At 34.1% G+C, this 19,930-nt stretch overlaps 1 protein-coding gene across 3 annotated transcripts in view; it reads right to left on the minus strand.

Moving 5' to 3' along the window:
* Positions 1-16,086: 16,086 nt before the first annotated feature.
* LOC138710586 (sodium-coupled monocarboxylate transporter 1-like) overlaps positions 16,087-19,930 on the minus strand; it is a 125,440-nt gene continuing 121,596 nt past the window's right edge. For 2 of the 3 annotated variants that reach the window (XM_069841581.1, XM_069841582.1), the window contains exons 13-14: positions 19,165-19,372; positions 16,087-17,367 (exon numbers count right to left, since the gene is read on the minus strand). In XM_069841581.1, coding sequence (XP_069697682.1) covers positions 17,209-17,367; positions 19,165-19,372 — 367 coding nt within the window. In that variant the 3' untranslated portion in view covers positions 16,087-17,208. The remainder of the gene's footprint in view (positions 17,368-19,164; positions 19,373-19,930) is intronic. The other variant, XM_069841580.1, reaches the window with a different exon arrangement.

The following is a 19,930-nucleotide window of genomic DNA, read 5'->3' on the forward strand; positions in this document are numbered from 1 at the left end:
TGTACCAATTTACTACGTTAATTCTGTGTTGTTCGGGTAAAGGGGTCATTTTTTGTGCAGATGGAATTTTGTTCCCCAGATGAACATACAAGTTAAATTATACAAATGAGTGTGCAAAAATCAAAAGAATACTAGCAGTTGATGTGTTTTATTTGTGTAGAAAATTATTTGCAATAAGAGTCCAAAGTTTAATTTCCATTTATCTCCAAACTCATTTTTATGACTTATCTCCCTTTACCCAAACACCACAGAATTTAACTAATAAAGTGTTACTATAAATATATAAACAAATTTCGTTAGGATATTTTTTCGTATTTCTAAATCAGATAAATCCATTGTGTCTAACATACTGTAATTAACTTCGGCATAAATGAAATACCGGCAGTCCATGTATTTTTTTCTTTTGTAGTAATTGGTAAATGAGTTTTTTTAAGATGAAGTTCAACTGATGCCAGACAACGTGTTCAAACCTTGTGTACATTGATAGCTAGTATTTATCCGTTATATATATATATATATATATATATATATATATATATATATATATTAGTAGGTTATTTTACGACGAAAAACCTCATCCAGATAACTTGCCCCGGCCGAGAATCGAACCCGGGTCACCTGGTTTCGCGGCCAGACACGCTAACCGTTACTCTACAGGTGTGGACGCGAAAAATACATTTTGGCTGTAGAAGTGTTCTTCGTATTGGTAGTGTTTCGTTCAGTCAGCCCTGGATATGGTTAACAAATATTCGTTGAGCGAAATCGTGATAGATTTTAAATAGAAAAAAAGATGCTGTATGCATGAAGAAACGAATATATGAGAAATGAAAGTAGAAGTTTTAAATGTTTTTGATAGCTAATTTAATTGATGTTCAAACATAAATACCTGTAGAGAATTTTATATTTTAGGCTTTTAGAACTAATAGAAATTAATAGCCTATATTATTGTCATATTTTAAAATATAATCATAAAATAATACTGAAACTGATCGGGAAGAGAAAAAGGAATTGGTTGGATTCTGGCTGAGAAGAAATTGCCTACTGAAGGATGCATTGGAAGGAATGGTGAACAGAAGAAATGTTCGGGGCAGAAGAAAATATCAGATGATAGACAATATTAAGATATATGGATCATATTTGGAGGCTAAGAGGAAGGCAGAAAATAGAAGAGGTTGAAGAATGCTAGGTTTATAGTGAAGGATTTCTCTTGGGCAGAAAACTATTAAGGACTGAATGAATCATAAAATTCAGTAGAGTAGCCTATATTTACTTGACGTTATTAATAAACAAATGAAGTAAAAGCAATATAATAACTTCATCTATTATAAACACCTTTTGTACCTACTGTATTTCATGAAGAAAGCGGAAAAATAGTTTTCTTGTTATATTACTATGATGTAGGCCTACCGAAGTACAAGCTTTCTTTATTGAAAATCGGGATTAGCGAATTGTCACCATCACTGCAATCATTGACTTAAAATCAGTTTCTAATCTTCTAGCGCTCCAACTAAAGCACCACTTTCACTCTCGTTACATGCTTTCTTTGAGACTTTCTACAAAACATTTGGGTTTATATATCGCCACTTCTTAGTTACAGACATCACTCGCTTTCTTTGGCTTCTTCTTTTATAGAGAGGCCATATTAAATAGCTTAAGAAGAACGTTCAAAACTACATAAAAACTTGTGTGAAGGCTATATGGACTTAATAATTCTAGATGCTTTTGAGGAAACTAGTATTTTTTCTCTCCATCTCTATGTGTTCTTTTCGTAACCACAGATTGCTTTAACAGTTGAATTACATTTTATTACATCATAAAATTCTCTCTCTTCCCACATCTCGGTTATTTCTTGTTCTCAATGAAAAGGATAGATTTTTAAAACGTTATTTGTTCATACGCGGTACCGTGCGGCGAAGAAACGAGTCAAGAAATTTACCAACTTTCATGCATAATGCGAGAGTCATCCCCAATCAGATCATAACTTCCTCTCACCCGCATTCACACGATAATCTCCGGAATTTAAAGATGGTCGCGTAATTCCCTATTTAATGACAGTTTTAATATGTTTCGTCACATTATTATTATGATGATGATGATGATTATTATTATTATTATTATTGGTTATTTTACGACGCTTTTTCAACTTCTATGGTTATAATATAGCGTCTGAATGAAATGAAGATGATAATGCCAGGAAAATGAGTCCAGGGTCCAACGCCGAAAGTTACTCAGCATTTACTCTTAATGGGTTGAGGTAAAACCCCGGAAAAAACCTCAACCAGGTAACTTGCCCCAACCAGGATTTAAAACCGGACCCGCTCGTTTCATGGTCAGGAGTGCTAACCATTATTCCACAGCGGTACATTACTACTATTATTATTATTATTATTATTATTATTATTATTATTATTATTGGTTATTTTACGACGCTTTTTCAACTTCTATGGTTATAATATAGCGTCTGAATGAAATGAAGATGATAATGCCAGGAAAATGAGTCCAGGGTCCAACGCCGAAAGTTACTCAGCATTTACTCTTAATGGGTTGAGGTAAAATCCCGGAAAAAACCTCAACCAGGTAACTTGCCCCAACCAGGATTTAAAACCGGACCCGCTCGTTTCATGGTCAGGAGTGCTAACCATTATTCCACAGCGGTACATTACTATTATTATTATTATTATTATTATTATTATTATTATTATTATTATTATTATTATTATTATTATTATCTGATGTGTGTTACCAGTTATACATTGCCTACTAAATTAGAAACCCAGGCAACAGAGATAAATTTTAAAGGGCGATAATATCCTGAGCATGGCTTACTCCAGAAAGCAAGCAAAACTGTGGGTCTGTATTGTGAAAGAATTCTGTCCCTAGTAGAATAGTCATTTTTAGCCCACGTTAAATTCCACCGCTGAAAAAGCTTTGCAGATGAAAGCATTATTAAATGAAATACTACAGTAACTCACTATTAGATCTTCGACAAAGGGGCTCCTGGAAGAACTCGCGCTACTTGTTTCATCGCCCTTCAAAAAAATCCATCGCCCTCGTCTGGATTTGACCAGGGAACCTCGGATCCAAAGCCAGCGTGTTAGCCTCTATAGGCCTTCCGACCGAGGACGTCATATCTTTTTGTGTTTATTATGTCAGAGAATGTTCAAGAATGCTACGATGCTTTGAGTTCCTGTAGTACATAGTCTTGTAGAACTACTGACGTGCCAAAATGACTGAAAATAATTACAGCTTAAGGAAACAGGAAAATTAATGTTTACAATTTCTAAAAGAAGAAGTTCTGTTATATCGGTTCACCACGTAGAAAACTTCTGCGTTGCTATGAACATCCAAGCACATAAAAGTAAGGTTACGGTATAGCATTGGATCCGTCCGCCTATGCTTACAGTAGATAGCATGTCACCGACGAACGAGAACGTTAATACGCTGCTGTATCAATCAATCATGTGGGATTCATGAGTCTTTGTTGCTAATTCTCTATTGAAACTGCACGCCCACCTCAGTAATAGAACCTACAGATTAATGAATTGATTCATTTAATACACTATTTGTTTATACATGTTGAAGCATTTAACAATAATTGCAACACAATGAAAATATTTAGCGTATTACCTACGTAGAGGATTAATATGTGAGCCCAATGCTGCCATACAATAACTGCAAAATTGCTTGTATTACACATTCAAGAGAGTATTAAAATTCAGAGGAAAAAATGACAAAAATAGAGGACAAATACAAAATACGAAATAATTACGTTAAAGTAACGGCAATTAATTATAAACAATGTATATTAATTAATTTTGGTACTGAAAATTGTAAAATTCTAAGTAGTTTCGCGGGTCATTATACGGTATTTTAATTTTTTCATAACAGAACAACATAGAAGGAAATAAAAAACGATTAGGCCTATACGACAAAATAAAAAGAGGACATTGAACATAGAACAATGAATTTAAACAATTACAAAAAAATAATAAAGAAAGAAAGGTAAAAGAGGAAACGTAATAAATAAAGCCAAATTAACAAATTAGAAAAACAAGAAAGGGAACGAAAAATGAGATGGAAAAAGAAACAGAACTCCATTTTATTGAATAATCAAACCAATAATGAATTAACTTAGCAGTTCACTAATTTATTTATTAATGTATTTATTGTTTAATAAATTATTTTATTGCTTTATTTATTGTTTAATTTATTTATTTACATATTGCTCTTTCTGTATTCATTGACTCATTCACTGATTCATCACTTTATTTATTTATTTATTTTTTTATTTATTTATTTGGCTGGAGTGCGTTACAATGTTGAATGACAGCATTGACATCCGGTCATATAGCTATCACTCACTTATCAAAGTACAATTTATTTATCGTTCTATTACTACGAGTAGTAAAACCAGTTAAGACCAGTCATACAAGTTTTGTAAAAACAGGAATTAAAACTATTATTGCACGAAAAATCATAATAAATTGTTCAAATAAAGTAATTAGTTTGTTGCCTGCATGCAACATTTCGGACTTATTTCATTTTAATAGAATACAGAGCACGGAAAGACAAGTCGGGGACTGTACTTAACTTATTTTACACAAAAAGTGGATTTAATTGGCTTTACTAGTAATAGGACGATATATACATAGGTAGACCTTATTACATTATATGCACACATGCATTTTTAAATTTATTTTATATATATTTTAATTTATTTATTTCCCTCATTCATTTTTCTCTTACTTTCTAAAGGTATGTTTCTAAGGATTTTATTATCTGTTCATTTGTAATTCTTGATAGCATATTGCATACCTGCAACCGCGAGAATGAATGTTGATGCAGCCAAGCGTAACTAAAATGCCATGACCGCGGGTAGGTGGGGTAAGAAAGGGGAGTAAAGCAGTCGCTCTGAGGAGCTACAGTTCTGGTAAAAAAATTAATGAAAGCGCACTAATGTGCATTGATGTGGTGGTGATCTACTGTTCCCTACTATACTCTGTCAGGGATCGTGTTCTTTTAGTGCAAATCGAGAAGTGGTATACGTTCACATTGTTTCCCGCACAGGTTGCACACACAATTGTCCGCTGGCTCGTGGTATCCTTGTTTGATACACAGCTTGTGGTGGAAACCATGTACTGACAGTCTTGTTAGGGAGCTGCGTAATTCCTGGTTTGGTCTTGTCCAGCTGCGATCGACCATGGCATCTGTGGAGTAGAAGTCTTCCCAGATCTCGTCTCTCTTTCTCCGTCGATCGTGTAGAACTTCTGATTTTTCTGTTGATGGCAATAGTAGTTGCGAGCGTAGATCATCAATGAGAAAGGTTTCCCTTGCAAGCTCGTATACTAGGCGCGATGGTGTGTGTATAGATAGGCCTAGAGTTTTCTTTAGGAATCTGCAGGTCTGTTTTAGAACCTCGCTCAGACCGTTAGCCGTGCGGTTGTTTACCTCTTTGAAAGAAAGAAACCTTTCCACAGGTTTACAACCTTTTATGTAGGCCTATCTCAAAATAATAACAAATTGGCTTTTGTAGGTTATATCTGTTGTTTCGTTAACCTGCACAACAAAATCTGTAGAATTAATTTCTGTTTCAGACCTTCGATGTATACATCTGTGGCCGGGAGGAAAAAAGTCTTAAATCAATTTTTTTGTGAAAATAAGGTTTTTACATATTCTGAAAGCGGAAACAATTTTCTACAATCTGGTAAAACGGTTGAAGACAAATAAGATTCCTGACTGAATTTATAGAGCGTTACCAAATGTCCTAAGTACTTTTTGAATCGAGCACACACAGAATAAAGGACTTAAGAATATTTAATGCTTTATTCCTTACAAACATCACAGGTTTACTTTCCATGCTTCCCTATTAAAAAGGTTTAACTTGTATTTTAGCTATTTATACTGATGCCCTTTCCTTTTAAAACTAAACTTTAAGCACCAGGTACACAGTCCTTGAGGGTGCTATGCATAGACATTTCGCTAGCCCGCGCTACGAGCGTGCTAAAGTAGCCCCGGCTATCGACTGATTACTTGTACAGGATTAATATAACATCATATCGCTAACACTGGTTTATGAATACGAAGAACGTTAGTTCGCTGATCATCCACTGGAAGCCCGCGCTAAGAATGTCTATGAATATGGCCCTTTAAGACTTATTTTGCATTCCTAATACGGTAATTTATATTTCCCATTTATTTTGACATGAAAAAGGTCTTATGTTTAAATAGTCCCTTCTTCTCAGTTTGAGTTCTAGTCTTAAAAGGGCTATTTTTGGAAATAATCAAGAAAATTATTAAATGAGCAACATTACCTAGTTTAGAAGAAATATAAACAAATAATATCCAGGAAAAACCTTTTAATTAAAAGAACTCTATAATTGACACCAATTTCAATCTTTCTACTGCTCTCCTGAAAAGTATAAAATTTTTACTTAAGACCTTTTTCCTCCCAGTCACAGACATCATACATACTGTCTAATAAATTCACTTTGTATAATGTGTAAAGTACCGTATATTTAAAAACAGAAGTACTGTTTAAGTGTTCATGCAATACATTATCAAGACTGGCAAGTAAAGATAAACAAGTCTAACAAATTTCTCCGATTTGCATATCCCTGATTTTTGTTCTGAACCCTCAGTTATAATTCGTGAGATCCGCAAAATACTAAAGAATCAATTACTGTACTCTTGCTAGTATATGTCTGTTTTTTGTGACCTGTTCCTTGTGTTTCTGGATTGAAAAATTTTACCGCGGAATCAATTCATGCTGCAGTATTTACTGTCCCAAATACCGGTAGTTTAAACTTACAAGCATTTTCTAAATATATTGCACTTTCTTCTTGTTTTTTTGTTGCGCTCCCTTAAACGTTTCAGATCTTTGCAACCTGTCGACGTCCACAGTCCCTCGCCACCAAACGATAGACAATAGAAACAAAATAAACTTTGTTTTTCGTCACTTACAGTTAGCCAGGACTTCTTTGTAAAGCACGAGTTGCAGAAAGTTTTCCTTTTCATACCATCCGCCTGTGTAAAACTGAAGTCAATAGGTTGATGTCTGCCTAGTCGTTTAACTTCAAGTTTACCTTATAATTTTAACGAAGAAAACGATGTTTTAATATGTAATCCAATTTATTCAAGTTTTCACACTTCGCTCGCATGCACTATTCACACAGACACTTCTAGAATTAATCCACTGTACAATGGCACTGCGACTCGCTTCCGTCCGGCAGGCGGGCCCCAACGAGAAACATTATACTCGTGACGATAACTTCGTAACACTTCGTGAATCTCCGTCGACAGCGAACATTGCATACCTCGCACCATGACAGTTGAGCGCTAAAGTGATTCAAGTTGTGGGGCCCGCGTACAATATTTAGTGTCATACAATCTTTGACGTTTTACTAACACACATTGCGCCATGTTATGAAATTTACTGAAACAATTATGAATCCAGTACATTGTCCTGAATAAAATTTACGCATTTTAAATGCGAAAAGAAAATTGCTGGGAAACGAAATATTGGTTGGGCACGGCCCCGGTTGCCCATAAGGACGGGCCGGACCTGTGTGTAACCCTTAAATTCCCAATTTCTATATTGATATTCTACAGAGCTATTATTATCATAGGTCCCAGAAAAAGAGCGGCCGGCCGGTCGGCCACACCCTGCCTGGTTTCCACCACGCGCTAACCGTTTCTCCCACACAATCGACCCCCAGCAACAATATGGCTTTTAGTGTGCTTAGAAGTCGTGTAATGAAATTCTCAATTCTTTAAGTGTACAATGTTAGTGTATAAAGTTTAGTGATTAGTGTGTATTTAAGTCATGCCTAGCAACAAATTCTCATTGTGTGAACGTGTGTATACGTACAATACGTACATTAAAGGCAGAAAATTTCGAATAAAGTTTCCAAACAGACCTGTGTCTTCTGCCAAAACAATTAGATGACTCGCTAAAAGATTTAAAGAAACAGGCTCAGTGAAGAATCGAAAATCAAGCACAAAACGTAGTGTTCTTATGTGGAACGATTGTCAGTTTATTTCCAACAAGATCCCGCTATTGCTCATACAGCTGCCGTGTCAATGAGGGAATTGAGGCGTATTTTCGGTTAGAGACTAATCAGTGATAATTTGTGGCCTCCACGAAGCCCAGATAAAACACCCTTTGACTTTTATTTATGGGGAACACTAAAAGGCAGGGTTTATAGGAAAAATCCTCGTTCTACAGATGAACTAAGACTATATACGAGAAGAAATCCAAGCTATCAATGATGTGGAACTTCAGAGTGTTGTTCATTCGTTCATCAGAAGATGTCAGTTGTGTGTGGCGGCAAATGGGGGCCATTTTCAGTAACGGCTGTGAGCATGGTAAGTCCAAATTGAACATTTATTGTTAGTACTGTTATATTATTCGTATATTGGAGAAGAGGCGAAGAAATGGTAATGCGCTCGGCGGAAACCATGTAGGACGCTGCCGGCCAGCTGGTCGCTGTTTTCTGGGACCTATGTTAATAATAAATCTGTACATTGTTTCAAGTGGTAATGTTTGTAGTACTATTAGGCATGTTAATTGAGAATTACAATGGCAATGAAATTGTTTACCAACAACTTGTCTATTTATGACCCTGTTACCTAGTATATAAGCGAATTCTCTGTAGGTCTAGGTGACAAAGTGCGGTCGTGCATTGCTCTCATTCAATGCTTTTTTTCTCTTTCTCTAGCATGGTAAGTTTGAACTCTTATAGGCATTCGATCCTAATTTCTCTTGCTAGAATCCTGTTGTATCCGTCGTGTCTATATGGACTCAGTGGGCAGTTCTGAGATCAAATCTTTCATACCTATTTTTTTGTATTAAATTCATAGTTTTAAATCTATGGACGGGAAGAAAAAGGTCTTAAGTAAAAATTTTATACTTTTCAGGAGAGCAATGGAAAGATTGAAATTGGTGTCAATTATAGAGTTCTTTTAATTAAGAGGTTTTTCCTGGATATTATTTGTTTATATTTCTTATAAACTAGATAATGTTGTTCATTTAACAATTTTCTTATTTCCAAAAATAGCCGCACTTAAGCCCTTTTAAAACTAAAACTCAAACTGAGAAGAAGGGACTATTTAAACATAAGACCTTTTTCATGTCAAAATAAATGGGAAATATAAATTACCGTATTAGGAGGGCCTGTTTATTTGGTACTTAAAGTTATAAAAGAAAAGGGCATCAGTACCGGTATGTGATAAAATACCTAAAATACAAGTTGAACCTTTTTAATAGGGAAGCCTGGAAAGTAAACATGTGATGTTTGTAAGGAATAAAGTATTAAATATTCTTAAGTCCTTTATTCTGTATGTGCTCGATTCAAAAAGTACTTAGGACATTTGGTAACACTATAAATTCAGTCAGGAATCTTATTTGTCTTCAACCGTTTTACCAAATTGTAGAGAATTGTTTCCGCTTTCAGAATATATAAAAATCTCATTTTCACAAAAAATTGCTTTTAAGACCTTTTTCCTCCCGACCACAGAAATATAATAATGAAAATAATTCAGGAGCAAACGACTTACAACTTATAATAAGCTATTATTCACCAAAATAATAACAAAGCTGTATTTGAAAGTATAATAGATTTAAGTCAATAATATTTATAAAAAGTGCAGTGAAGCTCACGGATATGATTAGTTAAACAATATGAAAAGGGAGAAGGAACAGTTATAAGAATAAAATTTACGGAGTTACAATAAGGAAGGCCAATGAGTTTCAATTTGTCAAGGCTGTGTCTTACAAATGTCTATGAATTATTACAAGACTGAGATTTTAGCGTCCCCTATACTGTACCTGCTTTAAAATACTTTAGGAAACGATAAAAATAATATTTTAAACCATGTCTGTAACGAATAGTAAACTCTAGTTCTCACATTTATTTATATTTTACGCAAAGAGTTTTAATATTTTATTTAAATATATTTCATTTTTGTAAGAACAAAGTTCTAGAAGTAATATACTAATACATTGTAAAATACGGGTAGTCCGTAAGTATGAAAACTGGGAAGGAAAATTTCGTTTGCATATCCTCAACATCTCGAGACGGAACTCAATTATGCCCCAAAAAATTCCTGGACGGAACTTCACCTCAAAACTGGCCACAGACTGAAACTCGTACAGCTCTCAGGTATGATGATGATGATGATGATGATGATGATGATGATGATGATGATGGTGGTGATGATGATGATGTGGGAAATTCAATTACAACTTGTTAGCCTACATATTTTATGAATAATATTAGTAGCCCTAATGAAAAATCAAGTAAAACTTCCGCATTCACATAGAATCCCAGAACCATGCTTTACTTCCGTCCACATGGAAAGATATCCTTCGACCGTCCAAAGAAGAGGTTGGCTGAACATTGAACACTGAGACCATAGCAGATCATTGAGCTTAATACTTGAACGGAAAATGAAGATGACGAAGATGATGTCGAAGATGATGACAATGTAAACAAAGACGAAGATGATGATGATGATGATGATGATGCAAACTGATAGAAAGTAGATTTCGATTTTCAAACTACCACACACTACAATTGAAAAATAATCCTACGGTATATCATGTCATCTTCCAACAGAACATAAAAGAAACAGTTTATCATTTTTACTGTTTGTAAGATTAAATCAGTGGCATACATAGCAGAAATCTGTCAAGAGGGGGTGGGGGTTCATTATTAAAATTGTTTACAATTTACGTTAACTGCATTTTAAATTATTTTATTATCATTATGATTATCATTATCATCATATGAGTTTTCACAAGGCGGTGTGAAACTAGTTCGGGCAAGAGAACCTGACCATGAAGACGACGACGATGACGACAACAACAACAACATCGTTATGCTGCAGCTGTGAAGAAACATTTGTCATTGTGAAATTTTCACTAACCTCACGAGAATCATTATGCGACTTTCTGAAAAAAAAAATGTAAATTTTAGCTTTGCAGTCACTTAGACGTATCAAAGAACTAGGAACGATAATGTAAAATTTATATTAAAAATATGAACTGTCAAATGCATAGAACGTTAAATGAACATTTCAGAATAGTCAGAACTCAAACTAATGAGCAGGTGAATACTGCTTTTAAAACGAGTTTAAAATCGACAATACACAATATTTAACATTTGCACTGTAAAACTGTCAAAACAACCTTTTCACTATGTTTTACAACAAGTTAAATTTCATATTGTGTCGGCTTCATTTTATTACAAGGTCAGTACTAGGTGGTAGGTCTCTCTATAATGAAGATAGCATTATTATTATTATTATTCGAACGTGCCACAGCACGAAGCACAGGAATTATATTGAAGGAGTGACAGGAGGACTATGGCTTATGTCAATGTAAATTCTGTTACTTTGACAGTGAAAAGTATAGAAAGAAAAACGATTATGGATAAAAAAAAAAATACTCAAATCTAAATTTATCATTTTTTCAGAAAGTTTAAGCTCCCCCTTGAACTTTCTGAAAAAACAATATATTTAGATTTGAGTTTTTTATCCATAATTGTTTTCCTTTCTCTAATTTTTCACTGTCAAACTCGGTAACCCTCCCTTACTTACACCTCTGAATTAAATATTGTGGAGAGAAGAAAAAAACAGACAATAGACTTCATATTAATACTTTTCAATGGGAATTATTTCTGGAAGTAATTCAATTTTTCATTTGTTTGTTTTAATTTATTTTTCATACTGCAGTTGCAAATGGGATATTAGAAAGTGATCAGCCTAGCTATTAAATGTATGTTAAGGGCTGGTGTATTATTTAATGCAGAATTGTATTTTTATTGTAAATATTAAAATATAGTTGTTCAGGTTGGGCTGGGGGGATCATCGTGCTAACCACACGATACCTCCATACTAATGAATTAAATACTATTATAGTCACAATCATGCCATGGTATGAAAGAAAAATTTCACAACCTCGAGCGGGAATCGAACCTGCGACTTCCTGGTCTCCGGTCAGGCGCTCTACCACTGAGCTATCGAGTTCGTCTCACGCCAAAGTCTCGGAATTATCCTTTCATACTGGCGACTCTGTTATAGAGTACTGTCCATAGCGTCTGATCTTAGTCAGCACTGCTTATGGCTGGAAAGTAATTCATTAATATGTCACATCAACGGACGTATATACGTCACCCAAACATCGTAAGATGAAGATTACCTCCATACTAGTTGGATGATCGTCCACCTTTGCTTCGGCATGTGGACGTGAGGTCAGCAGCCGGCTGGTCGTTCTTGGACCTTCAGGGCTGTAGTGCCCTGGATTTACTTTACTTTTTTTAGGTTGAGAAATTGATATATGTACCGGTATTGTTTTATGACATTCCTATGAACAGTTTACAATCTTTTTATTTTTATATTAGTATTAAGCTTAAAGTCATATTAGATGGTATGTACAAATATTAAAATGTGTTGAATCAACTCTATGCACTACAATTCCAATTTGCCGACTGTCATGTTTCTTTAACTTCAAGTGAAAGGAGTTATTAAAACAGTTTTGAAAATGTATTCTCTTTCAGAAACTTACAACATGTTATGATGATATTTTCTACCTCGAATTTACGATTCTGAGCACTTTATATCTTCTCGTACCGGTACTAAGAAATTACATTTTCACATTAAACAGCAGGGACATACCAGTATTACTCAAAACAACAAATTTCGTAAGTGACGATAATTTCTATTGGACTGATGTCTTTGACAAACTTGGTACTATGATTATTAGAGGAGAAAAATTCGCTCCGGTGCCGGAGATTGAACCCGGATCCTTGGTTCTATGTACCAAGAGCAGTAACCACTGATTTATGCCAAAGTTCAATCCACAGCTCCGGACCGAATCCCTCTCCTCTAGTGTTTTTCCTTTTGTGGCCAGACTCCATGTTCGATATATATGTTGACATATATTAAGTCAACTTCAATTATACAAGAAGCGCACTCAATTGAGTGACTTGGTGGCCGAGATTCCACAGTAATATGCACTGTTGGTCGAAGAATCTACATAAAGATTAATTTTGGTCCTACAGAATATATCTGTTATGGTAACAATGATTCGATCCAGTGCTGTGGATTGAACTTTGGCGTAACTCAGTGGTTAGTGCACTTGGTACGTAGAACCAAAGACCCAGGTTTGATCCCCGGCGCCAGAGCGAATTTTTCTCCTCTAATAACAAATTGTTACCATAACAGATATATTCTGCAGGACCAAAAATTAATCTTTACGTACGGTATATAAACTTGTTACTGTTCACCATTCATTTAACAAAACTATATTACTAGTAAACTAACTGAGTAATAATGTTTGTGTCATTCATTCATAGTGTTCTGCCCAAGAGCAGGTCTTTCACTGCAAACACAGCATTCTCCAGTCTTTCCTATTTTCTGCCTGCCTCTTTGTCTCTGCATATGATCCATTTATCTTAATGTCGTCTATCATCTGATATCTTCTTCTGCCCCAAACTCTTCTCCCGTTCCTTCCACTGTATCCTTCAGAAAGCAGTTTCTTCTCAACCAGTGACTCAGCCAATTCCTTTTCCTCTTTCTGATCAGTTTCAGCATCTTATAGAACAAAATTTAATAATGAGCGTAATATAGATAGACACCCATTATATAAAAAAAATAACAGTTGCATTCTTATTTTGCTCATAATCAAAGAAATATTTTACACTGAAAATTACACAAATTTGAGAAATTAAACAGCAATAAAATCAAAATCAATCTAATCTCATTAGGAAATAGATTTAGTAACTGCCCACAAACCCTCTGATATAGCATAGAGTTCTTTCTGGTGAGCACAGAAATGACAATATATCAAGAGAGTAAAATAAATTAATGCTAATAAATCTTTCAGAAGTTTTTAATGCGTTTCAAAGGGTAATAAAATTAATTTATTTGGAAGAACACAAGCCATGTAACAGCTCTTTAATAAGAGTTCACAAAAATACGAAAAGTGTACACAAATGTTATAACAACAATTTTCTGGCTGATAAAATCCTATTGCACTTTTAAATTACTGTATTAATAAAGTTCACTTCTATTCGTTTAAGAAACTAAAAAAATGTCTTACCTGTGTCGCAGCCAGCGTGGATCAAATGAATTATTGTTTAAACTGAATAGTAAAGTTGAACGGGTTTAATTTATTCCAAGTTTAACTAACTTTGGAGAAAACAGCCCTAAACGATGCAATATAACTGCCGCCATTTGTTATGTTGAGTCTCAGCTATTGTGAAATGTACCTCCTAAAACGGTTTAAGTACATGTTACTGTTGGAGCACCAGCTTTATCTATGGTGTGGTAGCTCCTTTACTTGTAGCGCATGCGCAGTGTCCCATCATTGGACTTTGAAAAATTTCTTGCGGGACACTAACTGCAGTTTCTCCAGAATTACTTATCAATAGATAGTCACTCTTCACTTTTCATGGTACGTAATTTGTTATAAATCATCTCTAAGAACAAATGGATCAAGATCGTCTCCTTTGATGTTCAGTATTTTTAATATAAAATCAACCTGTGACATACTGAAGCACACAAGAGCAAATGGCCTCACTCTCAACAACTCAGCATTAGTAAACAAAAAAACCAACAGAAAATAAAAATTATCTGTGCTTGTCACTTCTCAAATATGTTACTATGAGAAATAGGTCCTCTTAGGCAACTCTTTTTCTAGTTCATGAGGCCTACAGTTGGGGTTTTGCTCTGAGTTCCATGATCAATGTGCAGGTTGTAGTTCCAAGTTATAAATGATGCTCATACACTTAACCTGAGCTGCGAACTTGCATTTCTCTTAATTAACATCTATGGAACTATTACACATACATATAAGAAAAATGTTGCATATTAATGTAACATTCCATGGGATTTGGTTCAGTTGTATAAATTGTTATGATTTAAAATTAATTGTCGTAAATCAAATGCAAATAAAATTTTCATATTTCTTCATATTATTTTACATAAAACACAATTTCTCAAAAATTATAAATCTGATATTATAAACATTAATTTTATTTTTAACATTAGGACACATTATGAACTACTATGAAGTGCACACAACTATAGTCACGACACTGTTATTTCTGGCGTGACTCCTCCTCTTTGCTTACGTCTTAGGTAGGTAGATAGGTAGGTAGGTAGGTAGTATCGTTCGCCATTTTTGTTCTTTCGTTGCCGAGCCACCATACGAGGAATCTATTTGCCACACCATTAAACATTATCATGTCGTAACTTCTATGATGTTAAATCAAACGCACTGTAATTCAGAAAATAATTGAACAGCAAATAACGTCTTCGTGTGCTTTCTGCGAACGCCAACGAAAGAGCCAAAATGGCGGGCGATTATATTAAGTATTTATCGAGCCTTAAGAAATGAATAATGTCTTCCTCGGCGAATCACAAGACGCACACGTTTAAATGTAGCCAACCTGCAACGCGATTGGCTGCCGGAAATTAGAGTGAAGGGGACTATAATAATTACATTTATTGTTATTCAATCTCTACGGACTGCAGAGAAGAATGTGTGTGTAAAATTTCATGAAAATTGGACTATTGGTTTTTGAGAAATTGTATTTTTTTATAAAATGCTGATTAATCCAGTCCCTAGCATCATATCTCATCTCAAATCCATTTTAATATTATCCTCCCATATACGTCTCGGTCTCTCCAAAGGTATTTTTCCCTCAGATCTTCTAACTCTCCATACGCATTTCTGGATTCGCCCAAACGTGCTACATGCCCTGTCCATCTCAAAGTCTAGATTTAATATACCTAATTATGTTAGGTGAAGAATACAATGCATGCAGTTCTGCATTAGTAAATTTCTCTATTTTCCTGTAACTTAATTCCTTTTAGCCCCAAATATTAGGAAGAAAAATGCAAATTTTATTTCGTTTTTATTCACAGTTAACCTTAAATTTGAAGTCTGACTAGTGTAATATGTAGCTAGTCAGCGATGTATGCAATGGAGGGGGAAAGGAACTAGCCACCCTACCCCATTATCTCCTGGCCCAGTTGCCTCGTAAATGGTGCCTTCCTGAGATCACTTATGAGGTTCAGACCTGTCTTCAGACAGTTGACTAAACAATAACAACTGCCTTAAACAATGATAATAATCTGCATATTAAAAAAAATTATAGGGGATGTTTTACTAGTGTGTAAAATTTGTCTGATCTTTATAAAACAGTTCCATGGATATTGTTAATTAAGAAAAGTGCATGCTCGTAATTCGGCTAAATGTGTGAGCCCTTTAATGTCACAACGAAAATCTAGCTTATTCTTTTTAGGGTCAATATATGTTTAGCTAGATACGTCCTTATAAGTCTTTCAAACATTTTCCTCCTACAAATTTCGGTAATTGCCCACTGTTGAGCATTATGTAATTGGTCAAGACAAATCCTGTTATAACTAAAAAATGGTAAGACAAGAATGAATTTTTATTTTAAAAATTATATTTTCAATGTACAGAAAACCATTCACTACTGACAATATTGATAATATGAAACTGTCATTTGGATTTTAACTCTGATATCTAAATTTCTTCTCGATTGCTCGAGAGCTCTTCCAGATGACAATTTCTCTCAAACTCTTATATTCAACACTATAGTATATCATTCACTCACAAGTAAAATATTTTATATTAATGTAAAAAAGAGGTATTTCTCATTCAATAAATATTATTGGTAAGCACACAATCAGGAAGTAACAAAACATTCACAAGTTGAGGAACAGGTTTTATATATATATATATATACATAAAGATTATTTTTACTGGAAAGATCGTACATCAGAACATGACTACTGAGACTGTGTTAACTTGAAACAATTAAAAGTCAATTTTAGATAAAATATAAGACAATAAAAATTACAGATAATTCAATGGGAAATGGCATGTTGAATTTGTGAAGTTTCACACTAAAAATAATAATAACATGGACTAGAGTAAGCTATATGGCTAAGGCTGCTGCACTGAGAGGTTATGTCGAACGAGCTCTCAGGGAGAAATAATGCTAATACTGATAAAACTTAAAAGATGCTTGTCAGACAGCATGGCACAGTAATGGCAATACTGTTGTCTGCTGTTCTTCCTGCTGCTGACAGCAACTGCAGCCTTTACACACTGCAGATCGAACACTCGCATTGTACATAATATCACAACGAACAGTGCAACGGAAGACATGCTCTTCAGATCTTTATATCACCATTGATAGCAGTAGTCCTATAAACTGCGCTCTGATTTTCATCTTCCATCACAAAACTTATGTTCTGTATTCCATTGCAGCCAACGGAACTGTAATATGGACGCTTTTCATCAGTTTTCCCAAATGCCGTGCTCTCTTTCGTCTGAAAGCACACAAAAAAGGGTCATAATATTTTTTGTATCGATATTTCTATGTATCAAAGTGGTTGCATTTTCATTAAAGCTCTAGAAGCAGCATTCTTCATTATGATAAGAACTGCTTCTGTAAGTGAATGGTCCACAATGCTAGACTTAAGGGGTCATATACGCATTCAGAAGTCGAAAAAATTATTTTTAATGGATTTTTCTCAATAGTATGGTGAAGAAAATGTGTTAATATCTCTGTTACTTTCAAATTATGACCAAAAATTTGAGATTGTGTCAATTGACTTGATCATTTAAAATATTGACGAAACTTCTCATCTTCATTAAGTTTGTTGCTCATTTTCCATAACATAAATTTCCCAAATCCGTTTCCCACATAATTTCCACGTCTTTTTAGATAGTTTTATGAAAATTCAGTAAGCAAATATATTTTATACTGAAGAACAAACCCTGCCTTTTGTACTCTTTTTATCATTTTAAGTTCTTTTTTAACTAATAATTGTAAACAATTTTAAATTTTTTAATTCATTGAAAAAAAATTACAAAATATACAACTTATTTATATATTCAACTGATGGGCAGGATTTGTTGACACACTTAATGTACACAAAATGAGAAGAAAGCACTAAAATATTTATTTTACTAAATTACATAGGCCTTCGCTGAAAAACTTAAAAAAAAATTGTATCTCTCCTTCATGTATTTTTATATACTGAAGCCAGAAATGACATGAAAAATGGCGCATCGCGCACCATTTTTACACAAAACTATATTTTAGGTTATTAATATCCTAGTGATTTTGCTGTATTCATAACCCAGTGCTCTAATGTAAAATTTTGTACTAATCAGTTGATGATAAAAAACATAATTTAGAAGGCTGTGTGATGTAGAGAGTGAAAGTCCTGAAGAGTTTACCAATTTGAACTCAATGATTTAATAAGAGATTTAAGATTACCCAAGGAAGTAGCTGAGGTCTTATGCTCCAATTAAAATAAATAAATTTGCTGGTACCAAGAAAATTTCTTCATTGATAGAGGAGTAGAGAAGACGAATTTATGCCTACTCTTCATAAGAGGGTGCCTTAGTATACTGCAGTAACATTCCTGGTTTGATACAGAAGTTTAATGTTTAATACGAAATGGATGAATGGAGACTTATCGATTCCTCCAAAAGAAGTCTGAGATAGCATAGATTTTTACAAAAGTTTTTATGATCCGTAATTTTCCAGGCCTGTATTATTAGTGAGTATAAAGAGTAGCACAAAAGTCACTTTACACTCTTTTAAAAATGAATATAAGCAGTGGCATACGCAGAATTTTATCAAGGAGGGTGTCATTATTAAAATTGTTTACAATTTACATTACCGATTTTCCTAATTTTGTGTATTATCATTATCAGCTGAGTTTTCACAGGGGATGTGAAACTAGTTCCTGGAAGAACGTTCGCGACAACATCGTCACACTGCGGGTGCGAAGAAACATTTGCCAATGTGAAATTTTCACTAATCTTGCGAGAATCACTACGCAACTTTTTGCTAAAAAATTGTAAAATCGATCTTTGCGGACAGAAATACTGAGCTAAGTTTTTTTGTGTGTCAGAGTATTCCACACCCACACAGACTCCAACTATATGTTAATGCAGAAAGAAAACAACATTAAAAAAAGTGAAATCATTTAAATAAATATAGTGTAAAGTGATGTTTGCTCCATCTAGTATAAACTGTAAACAAATTCTGTCTCAAAAAGTGTTAAAATCATAAATAAACATGCATAGAGTTTACAATCTAAAAATGATACCTCTAGTGGCAGTCTCAGAATCTGCTTCATGTATGTGGGTAGTGACTCCAAAAGTTTTCTGACTGGTGGAGACATGAGATCTTCATCCAGGCGACAGCAGCTTAATGAACCAGTTAGGATGCTCATGATGAGACCCACAATTATTGTGATTAAGAATCCAAGTAGCGAGTACCACAAATATGACAGCTTGTATATCTCCAACCACCATCTGGCAGAAAAATTAAGATACGAAAAATGAGTTCGTATACTAAATAACACAATAATCTATGACGTCGTTTTTCTCTTTCTATGATATATTGAATCCTTAATAACACAACTCTCTCTTGACAATATATTATTTCTCACCAACAAATACTCAAATACAACGATCTCTAGAAACATTTGAATGTCGTTCTGCGCAATATTGTTGCACGAGATCTAAAATGTTTGGTGCCCTATACTATTTCAAATTCAAGATTTTGCAAGTTAAGTTTTTGTTCAAGAGAACGCTTGAAAATCTATGTTTAAAGTTATTAGTGTATTGTTTGTAATACATTTAGACAGACTCATATTTAAAAGTACCTCGGAAGGAACAACAACAATAACAATAATAATAATAATAATAATAATAATAATAATAATAATAATAATAATAATAATAATAATAATAGTCATATTTCAAATAATACCTATAAACCTAAACTTTTTATCAATTAAACGACGCTGTATTAAGTGAAATGTTATCTAGCTTCTGTAGAATTAGTCATAGTGAGATGGTACTCTGAAA

This window comes from Periplaneta americana, chromosome 12 (assembly GCF_040183065.1).
Source record: "Periplaneta americana isolate PAMFEO1 chromosome 12, P.americana_PAMFEO1_priV1, whole genome shotgun sequence".
In the NCBI taxonomy this organism is placed as follows: domain Eukaryota; kingdom Metazoa; phylum Arthropoda; class Insecta; order Blattodea; family Blattidae; genus Periplaneta; species Periplaneta americana.